Here is a 25,857-nt window from a genome sequence, read left to right as displayed (position 1 = left end):
TGTGGACAAGGCTGATATTATGCAGCAGGCCCTAGATGTCATCACAGAATAGGTGAAATCATGTTAACGTCATAAGTATCATATGGGCTTTGAAGGCTATTGGCCAAATGCCCAATATTATATGTAGCTTCATTTAATATAATTTTAAAAGTTCTCAACCAGACAATTACACTTTCATAGTGCCACGTTTTAGCGGGTGTTACATTATGATACACATTTTAATATCAAAGACCTCAAAGCATATGGCTGTATGAATGATGAAAAATGCATATTTACTGTTATTTCTCAGAATAAAGTTAAGAATAAAGTGCACTGTTGTTGCATTGGGTAGTGGGGTTAAGGCTATGACTTCATGCTGTGCTTTTCATTTCTCCATCCATTTATAGAGTAAACACAATTTCTGAAAATTGGCCTGTTCCTGTACTTTTTTAATCTACTTGGGTATAATGTAAAATACCATAAGCTCTGCAATTGCCCTGGATGACACAGCTGGCTTTTTACAACTGGCTGATCCTTGCAATGTTTCATTTGGCAGGTCTTTAAAGGCCTTTATATTAAAAACCTTGCTAGTGGACAGTGCTTGGACAGTGTATGAATGGAATTTTTCCACTTTTATAAAGTCAATGCCTATGTGGGTATGCAAGGGATAAAATTGTTTCCAGACATGAGTTCTGTATTGTTAACTTCAACAGGATTTGTTATTTTATGTTATGCACTCCAGGAAGCAGAGGGCTGTAATTAGTTATGAATTAACCCCAGAGTTGAAAATTGTTCAGAAACGTGTCATCTTTTGAAGTTCAATGTTCTCTGGTAAACAAAGCAATAAGTCTTTATTGCAGCCAGTAAAGTAGGCTAAGTTGGACTCTTGTGGCTTTCATCACTTGTCCCTTACACTTTTTCTTTTTGCCTGAAGAAGTAGCAAAACCAGTTTTGATTCTGTGTCGTGGGTCAACTGCTGTCTAGTCATCTGGGCCCAGCCAGCAACATCTAGAAATTAGTAAGTAAGCTGGTTTTATCATACTTAGTAGATTTCTTTATCAGAGAAAAACAAAGGCAGTATGGAAATGGATTTCTCTTCACAGAAACCTGTGAGTAAGGTGATTCCATTATGTTCATTGATGCACTTGTTTTTTGCAGTATTGTGTTCTTTGCTTTGAAAAACCAGCATGACAGCAAGCATTATCCTAGCCATTCGTGGCAACTCATTGTTACTGCTGGCATTTCTTCTATCTTGTGACGTAGACATGTAACCTCTGTTTCTGACGAGGGATCTCTGGCTTGATAATAGAAATAGAAAATATGGATGACGGAATAGCTATGCTGGCTAGTCACAAGTCAGTTATTTAGGTCAGCTGAGGGAGAAGTCAATTGTCTTCCCAAAACATGCCTTGCCAATGAGTGGTTACGGAATAGGTATGCCGTGACGATCTTAGAAGTTGAAACATTTTTAATGTGCCACTGCCAATTTGTCCGACCTCCTGCCAACATTTCAAATGTCTGCCTACAGCTCTGAAGCCAAGTTTACATACATTTGCAACAGCACCATGATTGGTCTTTTAATAAACTATTTGCTTTGGATGTATATGCTTTTAGAAACTAAAAGCATATAAAACTAAAGAGCATATACTGCTTAATTTGGATAGACATCCTTTGAAACAGAACTGTTTTTTGAAAAATACATTTTTCTTGAGGTAGGCCTAAAGGAGATAATTCATGAAGAAATTTGTAGTTTAAAGTTCCAGTTGTATTCATCAATTTGAAAGTCCTAATCCTGAAAGTGATGTTTTGTATTTACAGAGTGCCAAATTCAGAAGTCATAAAGGTGTGGAAGGGGAAAGGGAAGGGTGGGATCATGCTTAAACAGGAAGAGAAACACTTACATGAAGGACAGAGATATAACCTGCAACAGCAGTCCTGCTCTATGTACAGTATATGTTACAGCATTGTTTTCAATTTTAATACTTAAAGGTTCCAGTTTTACAACATGAACTTTTTTAGATAAAATGTTTTACAAATTTAATTTGTGGATAAAAGCAAAAATTGTAGGGAGAAAAACCCAAAGTTTTTTATTTGAAAATAGTTGGATTGATCATAATTTATATTGTTTTTTTTTTTTTTCAAGTCAGCTGTTCTGTGACAGTAATAAGCTAGATTATATTTTGATCTACATCTTTTTAACGAGAGAAAAACCCTCTATTACGAAACACACTGGGCCACTTGGATGGATCACTTTGGATCACAATCATTTTACTTAAAGCTCCACCATCTTCTGGAAAATAACTTGCGATATTTACCCAGCAGTGCTCCTCCATATTTTTATTTGACTGGAGCAACAGAGAAAATTACAACAGGCTATGACTCACACAACAAGACCTAGCTAACTCTTCGTAGTGTCGACATTCAGTAAGAACTGCTATGACTAATTGTTACTTGAATTCTCAAACTGAAATTGATCCAGAAATTGAAGGAACCATGGCAACTGCAGCAAGTGGCTTTGATGTCTCTCTGAGACATGTGCTGCATTTATTAGAATATGTGCGCAGTCAGGGAGTCCTGCCCATTAACAACATCTGTGTGAAGAAGTCGAAAGCATCCTGCTCCTTAGACACTGGATGTGAAAGTATAAATTAAAAGGCGAACATACGCTCAGGTCACATATCCAGGCCAATCAGAGAAAGGCCATTCCTACCTACTGTTACAAATGAAAATGTAATGGAAATGAGAGATGTGGCATGCAGTCATAATGTTGAAAGCAAAAAAAATTTTTTTTTTTTTACTTTTAAGCATTTATGCTTTTAATGCTTTTGTCCTGTACACACAGCTTTAATTTGTACGTAGTATCCATTTTACAGTTGGATATTTACTGAAGCAATTATATACATTGCTCAAGGGTACAACGGCAGTGCCCCACCTGGGAATTGAACCTATGACCTTGATGTTGTGAGCCCAGTTCCCCAGCCATTGTGTCATACTGCCACCATTATCTATTTTAGAGTGCTGAGCAGAAAAAAAAATATTATATTTTTTTCTTCAATGTCAAAAGTTTTTAGAGGTGTCTTTTTGCATCATGCTGTGAAAATAATAGAAGAAACAAAAAATGTAAACTACTCTGCTTCAAGCCTCCATGCTTAGCACTGATTGATTTTGTATGTTCAGTTCAGTTTTGTTAACTAAGTGGAAATTTCATTAGGAAAACTAAGAACACAGCATGTTTTGGGAATACCACCACTCGCTTTTAGTTAACACTGTACAGAAGAGAGCTCTATTACACCTAAAATTTATCTGCATCTGTGTGGTAAATGGTAAATAGACTGCATTTATATAGCGCTTTTATCCAAATCGCTTTACAATTGATGCCTCATTCATGTGTGCTTGGCTCATTAAGAATAAATTTAATTATCTGATAGGTTAGTGGATCAAATTTCCATTATCACATCATTTCACATAATATTTCAATATTAGTGGCCTTTCTTTCCACTTTGGAGAAGGGTGGATCTTGTTCTCAGCCACCAAGACATTATGATTGTACTCATCCTAATTATAATGATAAAGTGATTGGACTGCTTTATGTTCTTTATCATCAGTGAAGACAATATGCAATATTTGAAGAGTTTATAAATATCCTGTCAAAACTAAACAATCTTTGGTATCTCTAAATGAACGTGTTGGCAATATCAGAGTAATGTCAGCTGTTGTTAAAATGGCCCCCTTTCCATTTACTTAAAATGCTGTTTAAGCTGTGTTTTCACTCTTTTGCAGTGGCATTAGACATTGCTACAGCTGTTTTACACACAACTGACAAATAACTTAAGGCTTGTATTAAAAGCCGGAGTTGATATTTAAATGGCAAATTGGTGATATAAACTGTTTAATGATTGTGACATTAACAATTATGCTAGCATTTTAATAAAAGGTATTTCGATTTATGACAAAATGTCTGATTGTGATACTGAAGACCAGAGTTTTTTAACCATAGGATCATTTGCACCACAGTGAAAGCAGTCAGGTGCTCAAAAATTGACAAAATTCAGAACCAGATATTTTAATGAGCAAATTTGCTGCATTTCAGTCATGAATGTCCCAGAGATGACAGTAGGGTACAGACTAAAGAGGAGTGAGGAATGATCCAGATGTGGAAACACTGCAATGACAGGGAATGTTGTGCCATCACATGCTGTTTGTTTTCAGTTCAGTAGACTTTGATATCATCTTTCTGATTTATTACCAAAGGGCTGATTACTTTTATGAGTGTTATTGTTGGCTTTTAAATGTTTCATTTGGTGAATACCGTAATGTTCCAGAGTTCATTTCCCATTAAACTAAATGATGCAGTACTAGTTCCTGGAAAATCATAACATAATGTTTGAAAGCAGGTGTGAAACTATGTTGAATTATTTGAAATTATTTGACTGCCATAACTAGATATTCCAAAACATTCTGGGAAGAGTATTCTACTTTACATTTAGGTAAAGGTGCAAACTGCTTAGGTCAGGAGTGTAAACTTCAGCAGCTTGAATTCCAATCATACATTTTTAAAGGAACACTGAAACTAGAGCACTGTAAATATCGATGTTCATTACTGAGTTATGACAAGCATGGCTGGTATAGATATAAATCCGTTTAGATGTACGTTTAGAGCCCTTGATAGTTTCCCTAATTTCTGGAAAGCAATATAACTAGACCTGTTGCACTTATATCCGATTTTATTTATTTTATACCAATGCACTAATATTGATTGGACATTTCATATTTCATGGAGGCTAATTTGTCGAATCATTGCGTGGATGAACGTCTGTGATGATCTTAAACCCATGGTTCAGTTTCTTCATGTTTAATATAGGTCATCTGTGTATTTTACAATTCGGAAGCGGAAATGGCAACATTTAGGCCTACCATGTTTATTTTCTCTGCGGAAAAATAATTAAAATGACCTAGGCTGCTGTATTTGACAAAATAGTGCGTCAATGTATGTATCATCACTCTCCCTGTACACATACAGCTCTCAGTTGTGAGTTACAATGTCGGTTGCGAATGACGATGTAGTTAAGGACTGAGCTGCCGAATGACCTACTTTCCTCAGTTTGCAAAAGCTCAGCCGGTCCTGTTTACCCGAGGCTGTCAGTAGTGAATGACTGAGCTGGAGGAAGCGAAGGAGAACAGCGGAATATCGCAGAAAAACACTTTTACACGCTGTCAGACACACACTTGCGCGTACCCATTGCTGGAAATCACTGTTTTCCATATTATAAACGCGTTTTCTTCGGCTACATGTTATTTTCATGTGTCTTTGGTGAATGTCTTGCATATGGCGAGAAGTCAGGTTTTTTGGTTTGATGTGGACAGCACTGTAGCTATGTCGGAAAACGAAGACATACGGGTCTGAAGTATGGATCTTAAAGCCATCAGAGGTGCTTGATTTAAGGTACGTCTTGCGTTCGCGTATTGTTTTTATGCTGTGGCTTACGAAACTATTTCCCCGTACGTGGACATGTCGGCTACCATTTGCACGGATCGACGTATTTGTGTTTCCATCCAATGAAGATTGACAGCTCGGCAGCTGCCGTAAACGAAGTTACATTTTGTTAATGAGAATACGGTACAACGACGTCTCAAATGTTCAGTCTTAAAATGGTATTAACAACCTTTTAGACATTTCGCAAGCCTACTAAAGATATGAGTAGCCTATGCAGGGAGAATATCTTTGTGCTGCGTAAAAATCAGCTGTTGAAAAATAAGCACAGGCTAGTGGTGTTTCCTGTTTTTATAAAGTTTTCCAGTTAAATATTTACATAAGGCTTTAAGGCAAACTGTAGTTAATTTGAATCTTCTGAGAAACATGTCGGAAATCGTATAGTCTGTAAGATTTCATTGTCATTGGCGAGACATGCGTGTGCAAATTAGTGCTACTTCGACTTACTTTGGAATGGACGAGTCCTCGGTGTATAGCTCACGGTAAAACACCTGTACGTTTGTGTCGTTCTAGGGGGCTTTCCTAGTCCCAGGATATAGCCTACTGTCTTGCGTGTGCACGGAGATTAAAGATTGTTTAACAGCGGATATCTGTTTGTTTCATGCATGTGTGTGATTAATTTCATATCTTTAATAGGCACTTGTGGCTGGGTGTTGCCTCACGTCGCTGGACTAATCTTTTTTTTATTTTTTTATTGTTTTGGTCTTCTCTGAGTTGTGTGATACACGGGACAAAAATGCTGTCTCCTCCTCTAAAGTCTAAGGTTCATTTCAGTTTCATTTTCAAATCTGCCTGCCTGCCTCCATTACCAGACAGTCAAATGTGTTTCACAGTAGTGAATTAATCATAGTGTGCTGAGTGATGGTGATTCAAAATTTTTATTTTAAAATATGTGCTTGGCTTGAAATCTTAGTAAAATCTAATTGGACATTGTAGATGTTGTATGAAATTAAAAGTGTGGGCACTGTCTGTAGTTGTGAAATTTGTGCAGTGAATCTAAACTATTGGGGATGTGCATTTATACTGTTTTGAATTTTAGAAGTAAAAGGTTGCCTTTATTTTATATCTCTATTAGGACATACCATAGGACAGCATTAGCCTTAAATTCCTTCCAGGCTGCGGTGTCCTCCTCACTTTCAAAATTGTTGTGTCTTCAGATAAAACAAATACAGAAAAAAACAAATGGAAATTCTTACAGAAGAACAAATCCAGGCAATGTAATAATTGATTTTTGTTTTATTGATCAAATCAAAATGTAAAGTCAGTCTGCCATTTATGCTCTAAAAGCTGTAAAATTGTAGCTGGTAAGGTATGGTTTTTATTTGGAGAAAAGGTACTAAGCCAGTTTGGAATGAGGTTTTACATTTCTTCCACTGTCTGTAACACAACCTGAGTAAATTTTCATATGATCTCTTCGTTTGTAAATTGTAACTAAAGCCAGTTATTTGTGATTGTCATATAGTATTTCTTCATTAGACTACAATGGTAATTAAGCATTGACTGAATGTGTCAGGCCAGTAGCTGACTGTTGCAAGCTTACCAGGAAAATGAAAATAAGGTATCACTCAGCTTTATTGCTTAAGGGCTTTTTTGGTTAAAATACTTGTCATCCTGTACCACATTACAAAATACAGAAACAGTAATGTGTTTAAGCTTAAAAGTATATCTCTTGCTGCCTGTGCAAGCAGCCCTACCCATAAACCTGCTGAAACTGGTTTCTTTAAGCAGATATAGGTGTTACAATTAGGGATGGGCACAAGTACTCGAGGATTCGAGTGCTCGAAAGACAAGGACTGCTCGAGCACTATGTAGGCCTAGTTTGTTTTATGGGTAATGATGTTAGTTTCAGAAATGCTTGCTCCGCAGTCTGTAGCTATTTCAACAGGTGTTGTGCCTTCTAAATGGCTGAGTTTTCAACATTGTCGGCCTCATGTAGGATACAAACCCAATCAATACCAGTGTTCTTTGAACACTGTTGATGGTTCTAAGCAATCTGTGTGTTAATTTGCTTTGAAAATTATGTGAAAATGTGAGTTTAAAGTAGACTCAAAGTAGAATTGTGTATCACATTAAACCTCAACTTAAGGATTTAGTCTGCAATACATTTAAGGTTTCAGTAATATTTTGATTATTTATATTTATTTACCGAAATCTTTCGTTTTCCTGTCTGTTCCTACATTTTTCCATTTTTATTGTCTACTATAATAGACTATATACAATAAAAACATGGCACTGCCCCGTGGTGCAGTATATACCTAATAATATACATAATTAAGGCTTTGCTAAGTCACGAAGCAGTTGTGGTAAAGTTGTTGAAAATCACAGAAAACAGAAAAAAAGCCACAGTGTTAAAAAAAAAAATTGAATTCATTAAATTAATAGAGCTGTGTGAAACACATGAAATAGCTTGTGCAACTGCAGCAATAGTAACAAGTGTCTGAAATTTATAAAAAGTGGGCAGTTGGCGCTATAGGTAAAATTCAGATTTAATACCTTCAGTGCAGATTAAATGCCTTTGGTCCATCACGGAAATAAAGCATGCTTTTTAGCCTTTAAGAATGTGAAACACACATTAGGCCTATTAAAATAATAGAACAGGATAGGATAGTTTGTTTTGGTACAACATGTTTTACATTATGAGGTTTGAGTCTCTGAGGTAGCATATACCCTGCATTTGGCAATATGGTGAGAATGCTACAGGCCTAGTCTATAGGCTACCAAGCACACTGTAGACCACATTAAGGATGACCGTTCCCACCCAAAAAAATTGCGGAAATGGTTAAAAAAAGAAATAATAAAAAAATAATAATCTAGGAAAGTAACTGAACTGCCCAAAATGGCAATTATCACGGAATTCCTCTGGACTTAGACAGTTACAACCAAAAGGGGTTGATTCATGCAATTAAATGAAGTACAGTTCCTCTAGGGAGGGAGGATTGACACACATGGATCTTACACATATGCAGATGTTAACGCATGTTGTTAACGCATTTGGCGAAAAGCACAGCTAGTCAGAGTAAATTAATTGAGGTTGTGGATAAGGTGTGGCTGCACTGGCCTATCAGAACTGCTTACACAGTTTCCACTTCCAATGAGTAATTGTGTTGCATGTCCCTGTTCTCTTTTGCTTATGTTGTGAATGCCCTCTGACTCCACTCAATCAAGGTACATTCGTGTTCAATTGCCAATTTTGCCCTTCCTGAGGTATTAAATGAAGTTATTTTTAACTAATTACAGATGAAAGTTGTTCATTTCTCTCATCATGGGATATGCAGTTCTACATATGTTGGTGTACTACAGGTACATCAGAAAGGCATGTTAAGAATGTCTTTCTTGTAGCTATCTTGAAGTTTTGTGCCACACCATCTGCAGGTGTGCAGTTTTGTGACCAGGGATAGTTGGCTCTGGTTGAAACATTGATAGAATAGGTCCCAATACAGTATTGAGTGATACAGCTTCAAAAAATCTTCTGTTGCCACAGACAAGAAGGAGATGCAGCATGGCTGGTTTCAGCTCTGCTACAAGAATCTTGCAAATCATGCTTTCATTGATAAAGATGGAGCTGACTAGTGTAGGGTGTCTGTTGTTTTGGAATCAAAAAGTACTTTGATCATAGATTCATATCTAGATGGCATCTATGGTTTAGCTTATGAAACTGCTGTTTGCCCGTTGGTCTGCCTGTTGCTGTGCAGCAGAACCTATTCAACTGCCCGCATGTTGTGACTGCATGACAATATTCATACACCTGAATCAGTGGCCTCTGAGGAATGTGCATTAGTTAGCTGAAGACACAACAGAGGGTTGACTAGCGGCCATTCCATGTTGTTTCTGTGCATTATTTGAATTGTATGTCTATGGATGTACTTGTACTTGCAGTGTTTGAAAATAAAACATTAAAAACTGTTCTGTAACAGTATATAGTGATTGTTTATTAAACTGCTATTAGATTTCTGATTACATTGTTTCTTAGTGTCTTTGTGTGGATGCCTCCACACTGTTGAATGTGTGCTAAGAAAACATGTTCGGTGTAGTATTGTTCAGTTCCCATAAATCTGCCGAACTATCCCTGTGGCGTGTGTTTGCCATTTGCACTCGTCCACACCCCCAAACAACTGACTCAGACTCTATACCACCCACTCAGTGCAAGCTCTAAAAACACAGGGACCCAAAAGCCTGTGCTGTGTGCAAATCTAATTTTACATTCTTGTGCTGTTCTGTGTCACAAATGCAAAATGCAAAAGATTCAGTGTTTTTATCACTAGTGGTATTACAATAGGTCTCACTGAGTCACAGGTAAATTAATCTAGAAGTGCTATGCTAAGGTTAAAATAATGCAGTGCAGTTTAATGTATCACATTTGATCACCTCACATGCTATGTGTGCAATTATTACTACATGCAAGCTGTGTCACATGTGTGTTTACTGGGTGGTTTGACCTGTTATTAACATTTGGGTCTTTCAGAGCTGTTTTCCTTTTGTTGAGCATCTGCTATCACATTTCGTGGAAACTGAAGCATGGGTTGAATAACATCACCCGTGTCAATGATCTTCTCTTCTTAACAGGCAGATCTATTGAATGAACAAACATTGTGTTCTGCTTGACATGATACACAGATTATTAGCTCATGAAATTGTATCCTTAAGTATAATTCAGATATTATTTACAGTTACTTAAGGGTTTTGCCATGAGTAAATTCCATATCCGTGCCTGCACTGATTACCGTAGTCACAGTTGGTAGCTATGTCTTTAGGTTTTGTAATTTGACAATCTTCTTTTTCTTTCATTTATAATTCATAACAAGAGAAAACATTTTAATGAGCAACTCATGTGAAGAAGACATTTTTCTTTATGAATTCTGTTGATAAAGGATCCAGAAATGAATTCCTAGAGGATGGCCTCCATCTTGTCTCGTAGCTGCATCAGACATCAGCCAGAATTTCTATTAAATTCATATGGTGAGAGTTGTTCCGTGGTCCAAATATTTGATACACATCCAGCTCAGAAAAATTGAACAGGCAAAGAACAAAAATAATAAGCTTTTAAAATAAGTGTTTTCCTTTTCCAACAGTTTATACTGAACATTTATTTTTTTAAGAAAGATTCAAGCAAAATCACCAAAAATAAAAATCATCGCTGCAACATCCCAGGACGTTTACTGAAATTATAGTCTTCCCACACAAAAAAATCACATTTGTCTTCTTGGAAAATGTGGAGAAATAAAAGATGATGTCACTGTAAAGAGGTTAATGCATCCAGGATAAATTATATATTTTCTTTTGTATTCAGTAACCCAGAATTTTGAGTTGAAGTATGAATGCGCATCAAAGCTGTTACCATAAAATAACTCCTATAAATAACTCTTGTTTAGTTGGTAACATATACCCTTTAGGTACCGATTAATCAAGATACCTTCCAATACTAGTGTTCATTACTACTGTGTCAGTTTGATAAGCTCGATGACTGATGAATGGGTGGGAACTGAAACTAACATCAGTGATATGACAAAAGGCAAAAAAAAAATTACACCACTGCTGTGAAAACTGAGCATCTTCAAGTGAAAAGCCAAGGCCAGGTTCGTACAGTAAATTGCAAATGATTTAATGTTATGATCTTGTTTTTATTTTTATTGTGTTTTCTTTATTATAGAGATTAATAAACTGATATTGTTTCATAAAACACTGTTGACTGCCACAGAAAATACATGATGGTGCATTCACTCCACTGACGATTGAGGCTTTATATAAGAATGGATCTTGTCATTATCAAGCTTTGTTCTTTTAATTGTATTTGAGTTGTAAGATGCAACAGGATTAAATTAGTTTCTACGCTCTTATCTCATGGAAGGTCTGACATTTTCATGGTCTGAGCTTAATTATACTTAAAGTGACTTTAGCTTATAGTGGAGTGGTGTGGGTTACGTGTTGGCACATTTATGCAATTAAACATATGAAAGTATCAAAGCACCGCCAAGTCCACGAATAAACTGCATTTTAAAAATAAAATGACTTTTGATTTTGTGGAGTGGAGATAGGAGATAACAGACTTCAGATAACAGACACAAAGTGGAGATAGGAGAGTTAGAAATTTTTTTGTATGGCTCCCACAGCATTTTCCAAGCAGGTCACTCAAGTGAAATCAGTCCGACTTTGGCATGGCACTCTCTGATTCTTATGAAAGTTGGCACATCAAGCACTATCTTCCAGAATTATATATTATTTCAGTTACAGTTAATATTTTTTCAGTTATATTTTCCCCCGTTTACATTCTAATTTTTTACATGGTTTCCCCCCATTTAAAAATCAATCCGAATTTACAATCACCAACTGTGTCTCTTTGCCACTCTCAGTCATCCAAAACAATGGCAGCTGAAATGTCTGCGGCCCAGTCCACTCACCCATCTGCCTGTGACTGTACCCATCCATGCCACAGTTTGCACAGTAGAACAAGAGAGCTAGCCCTGATGTGAGGAGAGGCGTAGCCCTCATTGACTACCCGCTGTTTGTCTGGGATTTCGTTTGGAGGAACTATTGCAGGGGTAATCCGCGAAACCCAAGCTGTCTTTGAACACACCCATGCCAGGCTAGAATAAACTGTGCCCTGCCCCTGCCAACTCCTCGTTATAGCCAACTAATGACGTAGCCCTGGCTCAGGCCTGCAACGTCAAAACTATACTATAACTATAGCTATAGCTAAGCCTGTGTTTGTAGCCTAAATGTGCGGTTCTTTTGTAACTGTTTTCAAGACCCATTGCATTAGATGAACCTTTTAGGTTAGTTAGGATTGTGTACATGCATGATCATTTTGGCCTGAGTTTTTGAATTTCCAATTAAAATGTTTTGCTCTGTATTGAAATATCCATGGTGACAATTCTGAATGTTCAATTTAAATATGTGTAATAATTTATAATAATATTTTAAATATTAGGTCTGTGTAGCAGTGCCTGTTGTTTTCTACAGGATCTGAGATACGTAACTATAATAGGCATTTTTTGCTAGTGTTGCCACAGCATCACACGTTAACAATGACCATTTTCAAAGGCTCTTTTCATTCTGTGGGGTTTAATGTGTTCATTCTGCGCACAGCAAGGCATGAAAGGGTGAACATGTAAAATTGTGGTCTCTAATCCTGCGGCCGTTATTACAGAGAGCACCTCCATCTGAAATGGCTTTGTGTTCTGTTGCTTGTCTCTGTCACCATGCAATGTGAATCCCTGTGGTCACTGTAGTGGAACTGTTATTGTCTGGCCTTTGCAGTGTCCCCTTTGCCGACACATGTGTTTCATTAAAGGAAAGAAATACGCTAAACAGAGTCTAAACCCCTGTCTCTGGTGGCTACTGTGTAGTTCACCTTTAATTTGTGCAGTAAAGCTCTGTGGGTTCAGCCCAGTGGAAATAGGAATCACAGACATCATTCTGCAAGAGTCACACATGGAAAAAAAACAGCCACCAAACCATCATAGTTACTCTTCACAGGCTCCATAATTATTACACTCTGCAAAACGTCTCCAGCTCTTGAACCACTGTCTCCTCAACAGGAAAATGCAAAAGTATTTGTGTTTTTCTTCTGCCAACCAGTTGGAAACCCTGTAACAGGATTCCAGTGTGGAACGTAAATGTTCCGAAGTCCTTTTTGATCGTTTCGCTTGATTGGCTCAAGAAGTTTGGGAGTGAGCTGGCTGACTTGAGGCAGTGGTTTCTTGGCTTGACCTGGGGAATACTCTGGAGAATTGGTGGAATGTCTCGCGTCTAACCCAGTACCACATGAGCCAACCAGGTCACTGTAGGCTTGAAACCAAGATAAACTGACCTAAATAGATGAGGGCTCTATCTTTAGTTGTCAAATAGTCTGAATGGAGTACAGCTGTTGTGAGGCAAAGTTTTGTAAAGCAGTTCATTCTGCGGAGACCATGGTGAGAATTCGTTTTTTTTTTGTTGATGGTTTTGTATTCCTTCATACCTTTACAAGGGAATGCAATACTTTTCTGAGGGAACAAATATGTACATATTGTGTGTAAGACATTGTGTGTTTATTGGTTGTATGCAGTATATTTTCTCTTACACTATTTTGACTGGCTGGGTCTTGCTGGCCATTTGTAAATTAGTAAACTGGAATGCTGCTCCCACCTACAGCTAACAGTCACCTTCCCTCTGCTGTGTTTTACCCTTTCCCCTCGGTGTGTAAAGTTTACAACACCTTTCATGTGAAAGACATTCTCTAGTCTATCCTTGACATGAGACCATATCCTTTTCACCCACTTTTTGAAATTGAGTAAGCTGATATTGTGTGGTAGTATATATAGTTGAAGCCCAGGGTGGATTTCTTTACAGCTTTGTAACAGAAGAAAAGACATTTGAATTCTCAAAGGTCTTGCTCATATCCAGAATCACTTCCTCACAATTTCCTGCATAGCTGGGGAAAGGGATTATCAGTCTCCCCTTTATTATGCAGAAATTTGAAAAGAGGAGGGTTCACCTCCCTTTTCTTATCTATCTCCAGGATGTTTCTAGGTCAGGGGAGATTCTGCATGTAAGATTTCCACCGTGTTGAATTAACACGGTGTCAAAGTGGTAACTAAAGATGGTTAGTATACTTTACTCCAGTTTCATCATCAAGGCAACCAATCCATGTGATTTGCATCAACAAAGTCCTTTTTACCTCAGACAAGCAATGCCATTGGGTGGGCTTGTGTTCTCTCTCTCTTCTTATTTTTTATGTCTGTCTTAGTATTTGCAAGAAAAATGATGCTTGTTGCATCATGAGTACAGAAGCTGTCTACCAAAGGAAGAATTGCTGCATTTCCATTGAAGAGAAAATCAAGTCAAGTCCCAATAAGATTTTCAAAGTGTAGTTTGAGGGTTTCTCATGAATGAGTGTTCATTACAGAGAGTATTTAAACGCATTTGTATCAATAAGCAAGCTGTGATTATAGGTCATGCAGCATTTTCTGAGTTTAAAACTGCTCTTAGTAACATCGCTCCGCAATTTGCAAGGCATCCCATTATACTGCCCTCATATTTGATTAACGCAGAATCCAAACTGTGACAGACAAGGGCGACACAATGAATAAGAACCTTAGATCACTCATGATTTTTGGAAATTAGGGTGGCACAGCTTGGATAATGACTTCATCTTGAGAACCTTTTGCAGAATGAAATATTCAGCTGCCCTCTTGGATGCTGGGTTATTAACTATTAAGGCATTTTCATGTAATGTACCACTTCTGTGTCCCCTGGTTTTTTGTATGTGTTCTGCAGAAATTGCTTATGAAATATAAATGTCATTTAAATATGTACATCAGATGGTTAGGCCTGGGGCCAAGCTTGCATCTATACCAAAATTAATTTAAGTTACTTCCATAATCTGAAAGAAATTCCTCATGCTCTATGTATACTCTCAAAAACACATGTTTTTACGTGTAGCCTACTGATAGTCTATTATCAATCAGAAGACGCGAGACCTTACTGACGGGCCTTCCTCCCTACCAATGTATTGCAACGTTGCCTGATGATTTTTTTTTCCATAAAAATTAACTGAAAAAATAAATGTATGTATTCCGTGCTGCTCAAGTTTAAAGGATGCACATAATTTGAATATTACATGAGAATGTTCACGGGAATACATGATGTGGTGCTAACAGTAGCCGGTTCTATTATCTATACTCTTTAAAAGTAGTCAGAAAAAAGTGCTGCCCCTTGCCACATGGATGTCGTTGATCACAGGAAATGTTCAGAAACTTTGTTTCACATTCAGCAGAAATATAGCTCAGTGTGCATTTCCTGTGCGGGGCCATGTTGCATCAGCGTCACAGTAACCAGGTTAGAGAGAGTCTCAAGATGACAGGTTCTATAGGACACCAGTGGAACATGCCCTGCTGTACAGTGCAAAAATAACTGACAAAGTTCCCTGTCCTGGTGGTTGATTCATTTTGTTGTTTTTTTGCAGATTCTGGTCTTCATTTGTTTGACCGATTCCATTGGAAGAGGCTGACGGAGGATAAAGTTTAAGGAAATAGAGGGAGCCTCAGTGCACACCGTGCGAATGGGACAAGCCGGATTTCACAGAAGCCCTGCTCAGGAGAGGGAGTGAGGATGGACAGCCTTTCGGAGTTTGGGAGCCTCTGTCCGTCCAGCCGCACAGACTGGGAGTAAGTGCCCCCCCCACACGCACACACACACACACACACACTGATTCGGGTATCTCATCGGGAGCTGATGACAAGCTCACTCAGCTTGGCCTAAATCAGTTCCTGGAAGCAGGGTTTACAAATGAATTTCAAGGCTGTGCTTTCATTTTGGTCGCAGTGATAGAAAATTGGACAAATTATAATAGTAATGTGTGTGTGTGTGTACACACAGTGACAAAATGTTTTCTTTATTTGGCTCTGTACTCTGCAATTTTAGATTTGTAATCAAAAAATTCACATGCGATCCACAGTTCAGATTCTCAGCTTCTATTAAAAGGGTATTCTTTCATACATTTTGGTTGTAACACCATGTATAAATTACAATAGTTTTTATACATAGCCCCCCATTTCAGGGCACCATATTGTTTGGGACATAATAATGCTATATAAATGACAGTAGTCATGTTTAGAACTCTGTAGGATATCCTTTGCATGCAATGTCAATGACTGCTTGAAGTCTGTGACCCATAGAGATTACCACGTGTTGAGTATATTTTCTGGTGATGCTCTGCCAGACCTGTACTGCAGCCATCTCCTGCTTGTTTTGGTGGCTAGTTGCCTTAAGTTTCCTCTTCAGCATATGAAACGCATAGTTTCTGTAGTTCTAGACATGCGGCAGTTGTAGACAATCTGCTGTTTCCTATGGCTCTTGCGCAGTTCGAAGCAGGTACCAAAGTTGAATGTAATTGGCTGGGAGGTTCACTGATCAACTCTGATAGCGTGTCACAGAGGTGTGGACAGGTTGCAAGTTCACCTGTGATTAGATGCATCGTTTTCATTTTGTGTTCAGTGATTGGCTGACTATTTTTTAGTCATAAAATTTTTTATTTTTTTGACCATGTTAAAAACTCCCGTTCCCGTTTTTAACATGGTCACTTGAGAAAAAAATGTAACTCAAGTTTTCCTGGCGACCCTTGAGGGTCAGACTAATATCAGGAGAACAACTACTGCCATTCCATAATACACATTAATTTACAATACAGTGTTATGTTACTTCATACATCCAACAAATAGTCCAAATCATACATACTACCTAGCAACCAGACACTCATTCTAGTGTTTTCCACAGGATTTTGGAAAACTGTGGGGGTGGGGGGTGGGAGACCCAAGATCTTCTATGCCCTGGACCCCTTTAGAAGGTTTTGGGTCCCCCCCGACAGTCATCCAGAATGATTTAAATTTATTTTAACCACATTCACATTGGTGTAGCTGGTGAATAGATAATTAGGCTAACTGAAACAATTTTGTCTCCTCAAAATGCATCCTGGACCCCGATGGCTTGCAGAAGTTGAAATGCAAGGCTTTTTTTTATTATAGGGTGTAATGGATTTTAGCATATTTTGTCCTTAGGCGAGTGATTTCAACTTTCTACTGCAGTCAAATATAAAGCAATAAAATAGAGCAATATATTGCGGTATCTAATTGCAATACTTGAAACACAATATCCAAGTATCATGACAATATCGAGGTCCCTGGTGATTCCCACTCCTGAGTTCTACACGTGATTGTTCCCTCTTTCACTCACTCAGACACGGCTGTGGAATAGAGCTGTTTCGAGGGGAGTGGTCTCTTGAACAGGACCATTTTTCCTTAAATGGTCATTTATGGAAATTCTTCCAATCCCCAGACGTTACAAAGGTTTTTGTTCCATCGGTGGAATCAATCCCAAGAATCAGAGGGCATCTCAGCTCTTCAAAGGCGAGAGTTTTCATACCATTTCCAAACCCACCTCAAAGTGATTACCCTTCAAATGTAGGCCTTCCCTTTCAATGTTGGCCCTAAATCCTCTTCTGCCTCATCATATGACAACTTAATTTCTTTTTGTCAGACATTTTGGCTGGGCTTGGCTTAGACGTGAATTCACTTAATCTCAGAGTACTGCAAAAATGGCATACCACTCAGTTTGGGAAAAGGGATACTGTAGCAAGAAAAATGTAACATTCGGGCCATGTTTTACCTGCTGATAAAAATAGATACGAGTCCAATTGTCCCTGTATTATGAATATGGTAATACACCAAGGAGACATTAAATACGTATACAAAAAGATTTGAATCAAATGGCAGTTTTCACATTTAAATTCATTTAAACCAGTTGGAAATGAACATTATAGAACATTATCCTCTGTGGTCTCCTGTTCATCTGTGTTGCTGGTGATTGTGGATGGAAAAGGCATCGGAAGGATTTGTTCTCCGTCGATGTCTTGTATTCTGTCTGTCTGCCGATAACATTGCTGATGTGCAATAACTAATGCTTTCTTCCCCTCTGGTCCCCCAGCACCAGTAGCTGTGTGGATGACTTGCTGGATGAAGATGAGAAGGACAGGGCAAAAAGGTATTCCTCTCCAAATGAGCCTCACCTTTTTCTGAAATGTCATTCATTTTAATTATCAAAAACTCTTACTGGTACTGGCCAAGATGTCCTGGCTTTGATGGCACTAAAGGACTTCTGAGAGGTGAAGAGTGCTGTCAGAACATGAAAGCTTACGAAAGCACTCAGACAAATGTTATGAAAGGGCTATTTGTAAAATGTGTTACATATAGAAAAAAAAATATGACTGTCTTCATAGGGTCAGCGAGGATGTGTACTGTATCTGTGATGAACAGGGTAATGATAATGGTTCTTAATGTAGTGAAGAAGTCTGTTTAAATGAAAACTAGGCTTAACCATACTTGTTGATCCCTCTTTCCTTTTGCCAGCACAGATTTTGATAATGTTGTCTAATGGTGTCTGTTTTATGGCCTTATTATTTGGGATGGGGTGGTGAGGTTCAGGTACATTACCACGTCTACCCTGCTGTTTTCTGATCACTTCCTTTTGTTGTCTTTTCAAAAGGGCGTCGCGTAATAAGTCAGAGAAGAAGCGACGGGACCAGTTCAATGTCCTTATTAAGGAGCTGTGCACCATGCTGCAGGGACAGGGCTATCCCCGTAAGATGGATAAGTCCACCATATTGCAGAGGACCATCGACTTCCTGCAGAAACACAGAGGTAAAACCCATGGGGGCCCTAATGCAAATTCAGCCCATCCTGTTTGCCACTGATAAAAGCTCTGCACAGGCTCCTGACGACTAAAAGCTTAAAAAATGTAAAGGCAGTTGGCTTACAGTATTTTGGTGAACAGCACTTAGAGAGCTGTATTGCTAGCGTTCATATTGGATATGTGTGTTTTTTTTTTTTTTACCACAGCTCCCCCACAGTTGAGATCAAGACATTGACTTAGCTGTAGAGTTGGACTTTTTTGTTCCACAGGGCTCTTCTTACAGAGAAGGTGCCACACTGTGGAAATACTGAGGAGAGTTCATTGCGCAATCTAGTCTTTTCTGGACCCTAGAAAGGGGAACCCAAAGGAAATATGACAGCGTTATGTTTCCTCCTGAAATCAAGATCACAGCTATTGTCATTTACTGGATGTCTTAGGCTGTGCTGTTTCCAATCTGTAGCATTTCTAAACCCTGGCGGTCCTGCGTCGTTTCTTTTCTTTGTGTTTCAGAAATCTCCGCACAGACAGAGCTGTGTGAGATCCAACAGGACTGGAAGCCTTCATTCCTCTGCAATGAGGAGTTCACCCAGCTGATGCTGGAGGTCTGTATTTGGGCCAGAATCAATGCAACCAACATCACCATAAGATCTGAATATAGGTTGTAGTACAGATGATCCTTTTCAGCTGTGCACTGAAACAAGTGATTTGTGTGTATTATGCCTGATTAGAATATGAAGCCTATTCACAAAAGCCATATGCATTTTATATGCTGTTCTTCATCCTTAGTGTGGAACACATTCAACAGAATATGCACATTTTTGCACTTAAGAATGGATGAATAAATGGAAAGTCATTTTTCTCTACAGCTTCCCACTTATCTTAGTGAAGCAACAAACTGCAGCTGTCCATGTATGTTTGTCTGATTTCCTGATTCATTTGTGAGAAATGAATCCCCTAAAACAGATGTAGGCTCACTTGAAATTGTGTTTCATAATTTTTATTGTTGTGTATAGATTGCGGAATGATGGACAATACATACAATGAAATGGGATGAGGTTGGCATGCAACAGTGAAAACATGGGTCATGGTAATAAAGTGGCCAGAGTGCCTTCATTCCAATGAGCCAATGTTGAGTTTTCCTCTTTGTGTTTCTTCTCACAGGCTTTAGACGGTTTCCTCATAGCACTTACAACAGACGGAAACATAATATACGTGTCTGATAGCGTTTCTTCGCTCATTGGCCATTTACCGGTAAGTGGGAGCCTTTCTGACGGCAGTAACTGTAGGTCGGCCACTGCATTGCAATGAGTTGCCAGTGCGCTCTGCCATCTTTCCCCTAACTACTGTTCATTTTCAGCTTTAACAGAGACGTTAACACCTACATTCATCAACACTTACTCAGCCCTCTGTGTGACAGGACTAGAAAAGCTTTCAATTAAACACTGTGGAGATGCCAGATGTTCTGTAATGCATAGAGGATCCCTCAAAAGAACTAATTGTATGCTTACGTAGCTCTCATAATATCTTTGGGCATGTAAAGGAAATTGAGTATTACACAAATTAAACAGGAAGTGAGAGCCTGTACAGAAAATTGCATAAAGTTCATTTATTTATTTTTTATTTATTTATTTATTTAGTTTATTTAAACAGGGACAGTGTACAAAGAACATTAACCTTATATAAAACAAGGAAAGATGTAATGTACCGGGTTATAGCAATTTGCTAATTTCCACCCGTAGTCCCTGGGCAGGTAAGTAAGACAGTAAAATAGAAAGTACTTTAAACAGTAAAATAGAAAGGACATTAAAAAACAAAGTACAAAATACAAAAATAGTAAAAACAAAAAACATTCATATTATTACCATTGGATTTCATATGGGTCACATTCCATATGTTACATTTTCTATTGTATTTTTTGTTTTTTCTATCATATTTACACTACATGGCCAAACTCATGTGGACACCTAACATCCAACATCTCATCCAAAATTATGGGCATTAATATGAAGTTGGTCCACCCTTTGCTGCTATAACAACGTCAACTCTTCTGGGAAGGCTTTTATACTAGACGTTGGAGCATTGCTGCGAGGATTTGCTTCCATTCAGCCAGAAGAGCATTAGTGAGGTCAGGCACTGATTGGGCGATTAGGTCTGGCTCGCAGGTGGCTTTCCAATTGATCCCAATGGTGTTAGATCGGGTTGAGGTCAGGGCTCTGTGCAGGCCAGTCAAGTTCTTCAACACAAATCTCAACAAAACCATTTCTTTAGTATATGGACCTCGCTGTGTGCCCTGGGGCATTGTCTTGTTGAAACAGGAAAGGGCCTTCCCCAAACTGTTGGAGATGCACAGAATTGTCTATAATATGATTGTGTGCTAGGCATTAAGATTTGCCTTCACTGGAACTAAGGGACCTAGTCCAAACCATGAAAAACAGTCTCATTCCAAGGGGTGTCCAGATACTTTTGGTCATATAGTGTAGCTAGGATTCTTGTTTAATTTATTTTTGATTTGGGACTTTTCCTGGCTCTTAATTTGTGGCTCTTAATTCAATGTGTATTCATTATTCTCTGCCATGCAAAAATGTTTTATATATATATATATATATATATATATATTCTGAGCATCAGTGAATTTACAGCAATGTTGGGTGAACAGCTGTTGTTTCAAGTCAGTATTGTTTTAAATGCGCATGAGGACTGATTGTGGCAAACTTTCATTTTGTATCAGTCAGATATGGTGGACCAAAATATTTTGAACTTTCTCCCTGAACGTGAACATGGGGACGTCTACAAGCTGTTGTCATCTCACATGCTGATGACCGACCCAATTACTGCCGACTTCCTGAAGAGTGAGTATCCTCCTGACTCCTTCCCAGATGCTTATTAGACATGGCATAGCAAAGCACTGTCTGCTGATTGGACAGCCTGAATTCTATCATGAGGGTGAAGCGATACTAAAATAATTCAATGTGAATTCACTCCTCAGATTTACTCTAGGTCTGGGGAAAGAATCTGTGTCCCATTTTTCCTATTTTTGCTTGGAAACAGTTTTTATTATTATTATTATTATTATTATTATTATTATTATTATTATTTAAAGGAGTGCAGCTAAGACTGAGGTAGGGATGACCTTCAGTCTTCTTTTGATGTTTGCTGGTGCTTTCCTTTCTGTGAGTGTTTTCATGAATTATACATTAATCCTTACAATAACCCAGACACACACCCTTCTTTAGCAGAAATGATGTGCCTGCACCAAGGGAAATAAATAAATGTATAATTAAAAAAAAAAATTTTGCTTCTTGTGTAATTATAAAATGTTAAACTTTTCACTTATTTGTTTCCTGTCATTATGCTGTTTGTTTTAAAATTGGCAGTAAAACTTGATGTCATACTGGGTTTGTAGCTTGTTGCTCTATGCTTGCCTATGAGCTCTGTGTATTAATTGTTACAGAAACTGTTTAAAGAGTATTTAAAATCATGTCTTCATACTATATGGTAAGAGTAGCTTACAGTTATAATGACAGGCCAATCATCAGTTGATCAAAACCGGTATCTAGTTGGTCTGTCTTCGTGTGTAGTGTGTGGTAGGGCAGCTTATTGGTTTTCTCTACAATATGGTTCTATTATTAGTCTATCAGCTAATTATAGTCTCTCTGTGGCGCCATTTAGGATTTTAATCACTGTTATGGTTGCAGCACTAATCCAGAGCAGCATCTAGGGCTGTAGACTGTGACCTTAATCCTGCACTACAACTGGCTTGCTACAAGCATCAATATGCAGCTGAAACTCTCTTTCACTGGTCCATATTCAAGGTCTTGCTTCAGCCTGGTAGGGGGATATTTTCCACCACACACCCCCAAATTTTGAACTTTGTACAGCAGGCCAGTTTTTTTTTTTCTGCTGTTCAGCCCTGTAGCAGTCTGCTGCTGATGTCATCGTCTCCCAGCCTGGGCGCAGTGTGTTCAGATCGCGTCAGAATGGAAATGGTACCAAGCAGATTGAGTCACTTGTTACTCAACAAAGTCCAAACTGATACGCACGATGACGGGGGCACTAAACGCATTTACAGCACTGACCCCGGAGACTCTTCACTTTGATCTGAGACCCGAATGCGCCATCCTCTCATAAATCTATTTTCTGCTGCTCCTTCGTTGGCTTAAATGCCACCGTACCTCCGGGATCTAACCTCTCATATTGTCAGTTCAATAGAGTCAGACCGGGTTTGCACATCTAATTAGAAATCATTGCGGCTCCTAAGATGTTTAAATTAGATTTTAAAGGTACACCTGGTCTGACTCATGTGTTGCAAAGTCTACAGCAGAGCTGCCCAGCAAGAAAAAGGTTTTTTTTTTTTTTTCGTTTTTTTTCTTCTTTTTTTTCAATTTTGTGTGTCATCAGCAGGCCATCCGTCCCATATGGGACATGACTGGAGCGTTTGTACTCTATTAGTCTATGCCTGATGGCAGAGTGACATGGTTTCTTCCCTCTGCGGTCCCCTGCGTCCGTACCTTTGCCAAGTTATGTCTCATTTATGCAAATCGCATGCGATGAAAATGTCGAGCCGTGGTTAAGTATTTATGATGACTAAGACCCGACAGTGTGCAGTCTAAATGGCGTGTGGAGAGAGCCATGTCCCAGATTTTCTGCTGTGTAATTTAGGCCAGAAAGCAGTCAGAGCTGACAGCAGGGGAAGCGAAGGAACAGAACGTGAAATGTTAATGATTATCATCCTGCTTTTTTTATCGGAGAAGCGTGGCTTGCACCTTAGAGTACATCTGCGGCTTTGTACAAGAACGGGGTCGTTTGAATTACGCAGAATAATGGAAATAATGACACCGTACGGTAGACATTCTTCATCTTAATTACTTACGTCATCATTTTCATCATCATCATCCACTATTGTCATCATAATCATAATCATGGTCATACTCATTGTCCTCACAATAATCATTATAACAGTATATGTCAGCATGGTGATTGAGTGAATAACACTGTAACCTCACAACAATAAGGCCCTGGGTTTGAATCCTGGATGGGCCTTTTCTGTGTGCATTGTTTGCATGTTCTCCCAGTGCTGGTGTGGGTTTCCTCCAGGTACTCCATTTTCCTCCCACAATCCAAAGACACCCAGCTTAGGCTACTTGGCGGACATTCACAGGGTGGTGCTGCAGAAGCGTTAGCGTTAGTGTTAGCGTACCCTCTATAAATAAAGATTTAAAAAATGATTGTCTGAATCAGCCTTCACAGCACAGCACAGATCTCTCTTGCTGTCAAGGTCTTTTTTATAGCCACGGAGAGTGAAATACAAAGTGGAATATTCATGCTTCTCCCTGAATGTCATTCCAGATGAGACGCACATCGAGTTCTGCTGTCATTTAGCCCGAGGAAACATTGACCCAAAGGAACCTGCTACATATGAATATGTAAAATTTGTAGGAGATTTCAAGTTTCATAACAGTGGTAAGTGCTGTGTTTTTTTTGCATTGCTTCTAGATTAAAATTTGAATGTTATTCTAATGTTCACTTTCATTGTTCGCTATTGACTGTTGTGGTTAAAGGTAGTAACTGTGTTTTAGGTGGTGTAGAGCAGCATGGTTACCGTCAGATCATTCTAGGAGTGCCTCAAAATTTAAGTTAGCCTATGTTAAAAATTTAAAAGGTATGATATAACTAATAACTTATACCAAAAGAAAAAAAATACTTTAAATTCATAATGGAGCATTTGTAATAAATATTAGAACTGGCGTGAATGCAGTCCGCTGCACGTTCAACTTCTGTCTGCAGAGACAAATCTCCCATCAGGATGTAAATGTAGTACATTTGGTCAAATCCTCTGAAATGACCCATCTAGCGGCATGTGCTGCTTTTGTAAATGTCACCACATGAAAGTAAGATTAATGAAGAAAATTAGAAGAAAAAAACTGCTGGACTCGTTTCATCAAATAATTCCGCGGTATAGCTCGTTGTGTCAATAGTTTGATGTGTTATTGCATAAATTTTAAAAAATAAGCAAAACCAAGTATAAGAGCAGGGCCCACATGTATGCAGGAAAGGTCTGCATAAAAAGGATGCTGAGCAACTTTCTACGCAGAGATCAATATTTATGAAAAAAGACTTAATGTGAGAAGGTGTGTACTGTCCGCATATTTCGCAGCTGGCGTACGCAGAAATTCAGGGAGACTGAACTGATTTTGTAGCTTTTTTGGCTACTCGTACTGGCGACGAAAAAATCAGTCATGAAAGAAACTAATTGGAAATTATTTTGCTGTTCTTACTCTGTGTGATGACGTAATGTTTGACTACAATAATTTACCATTTGTGTTTTATTTGTCCCCGTTTAGTTCAGTTTTTCCCAACTGCATGGTGCAGTAAGGAAATTACTCACAGATCAGTTGCTCTACAATATAGACAGATAATTATGCCAGTAACTTGATGGACAGATAATTATGCCAGCTCCCCTGATTACCTTCATGGTTGATCAAATAATATACTGACAACTGCATATATCATTGCGTCATGATCGTGCTAATCTGTAGATGGTAGACCTTTTTTATTTCTTGTAATGTGTGCACCTCTGAATTGACAGCATTCACTGCCTCAGGAACTTTCTGCCACTCCACATATTTATTTTTGTTTGACACACCACTACTCAGGCCCCCAAAGAGGATTTATTTTCTCTTGTGAACTTCTTCTATTAAAAAATGTGTTTTTTCTTCACACTCCAACCTGCCATTGTTTCCGATATTCCGCCTTATGGATGGCAAATGAACGGGATATGTAAATGCTAAACCGGTTCATTGTGACCATTTATGGCGATTGTCGGAGTGGACACTATGCATGCTTATGTGAGCAGACATTTACAGTGATTTCATCCGCCTCCTATAATTTGATATCAGGAATGTGCGTGAAATGTTAGCTGTGTAGATTGCTCTGGATAAGAGTGTTTTCTAAATGCATAAACAACTGCAAGTAATTGTCACCCTTGAGCAAAGTCAGCCCTTCTAACATGCTGCTGGTTAATTCAGCTAGTAGTTCACGTGTGGGAGCTATGATATTATAAAGCAAATGTTGTCAGTCTTTTATTATAATGCAGTATGACCTGTTATGTGTAGACATGCCATGAACTGCTATTATATTGATCTGTTTCTGTGTTAAGTTTGTGTCACAGACTGACCTGACAAAACCTCCTAAAACGTGACTGCTTTTCCAGGCTGATGTTTCCT

At 38.5% G+C, this 25,857-nt stretch overlaps 1 protein-coding gene across 6 annotated transcripts in view; it reads left to right on the top strand.

The window, feature by feature from the left end:
- npas2 (neuronal PAS domain protein 2) overlaps positions 1–25,857 on the top strand; it is a 65,619-nt gene that overhangs the window by 20,966 nt on the left and 18,796 nt on the right. For 2 of the 6 annotated variants that reach the window (XM_035434563.1, XM_035434558.1), the window contains exons 1-8: positions 4,526–5,422; positions 15,414–15,615; positions 17,930–17,986; positions 18,488–18,642; positions 19,145–19,236; positions 19,796–19,885; positions 21,363–21,483; positions 23,981–24,094. In XM_035434563.1, the coding sequence (XP_035290454.1) occupies positions 15,560–15,615; positions 17,930–17,986; positions 18,488–18,642; positions 19,145–19,236; positions 19,796–19,885; positions 21,363–21,483; positions 23,981–24,094 (685 nt within the window). In that variant the 5' untranslated portion in view covers positions 4,526–5,422; positions 15,414–15,559. Of the gene's footprint in view, positions 1–897; positions 998–1,068; positions 1,089–4,525; positions 5,423–15,413; positions 15,616–17,929; positions 17,987–18,487; positions 18,643–19,144; positions 19,237–19,795; positions 19,886–21,362; positions 21,484–23,980; positions 24,095–25,857 lie in introns of those variants that run through there. The other 4 variants (XM_035434561.1, XM_035434562.1, XM_035434559.1 and 1 more) reach the window with 4 other exon arrangements.

The sequence above is a fragment of the Anguilla anguilla genome, chromosome 9 (assembly GCF_013347855.1).
Source record: "Anguilla anguilla isolate fAngAng1 chromosome 9, fAngAng1.pri, whole genome shotgun sequence".
In the NCBI taxonomy this organism is placed as follows: domain Eukaryota; kingdom Metazoa; phylum Chordata; class Actinopteri; order Anguilliformes; family Anguillidae; genus Anguilla; species Anguilla anguilla.
The sequence above is the reverse complement of the archived record's forward strand: the minus strand, read 5'-3'. Positions and strand labels throughout refer to the sequence as shown.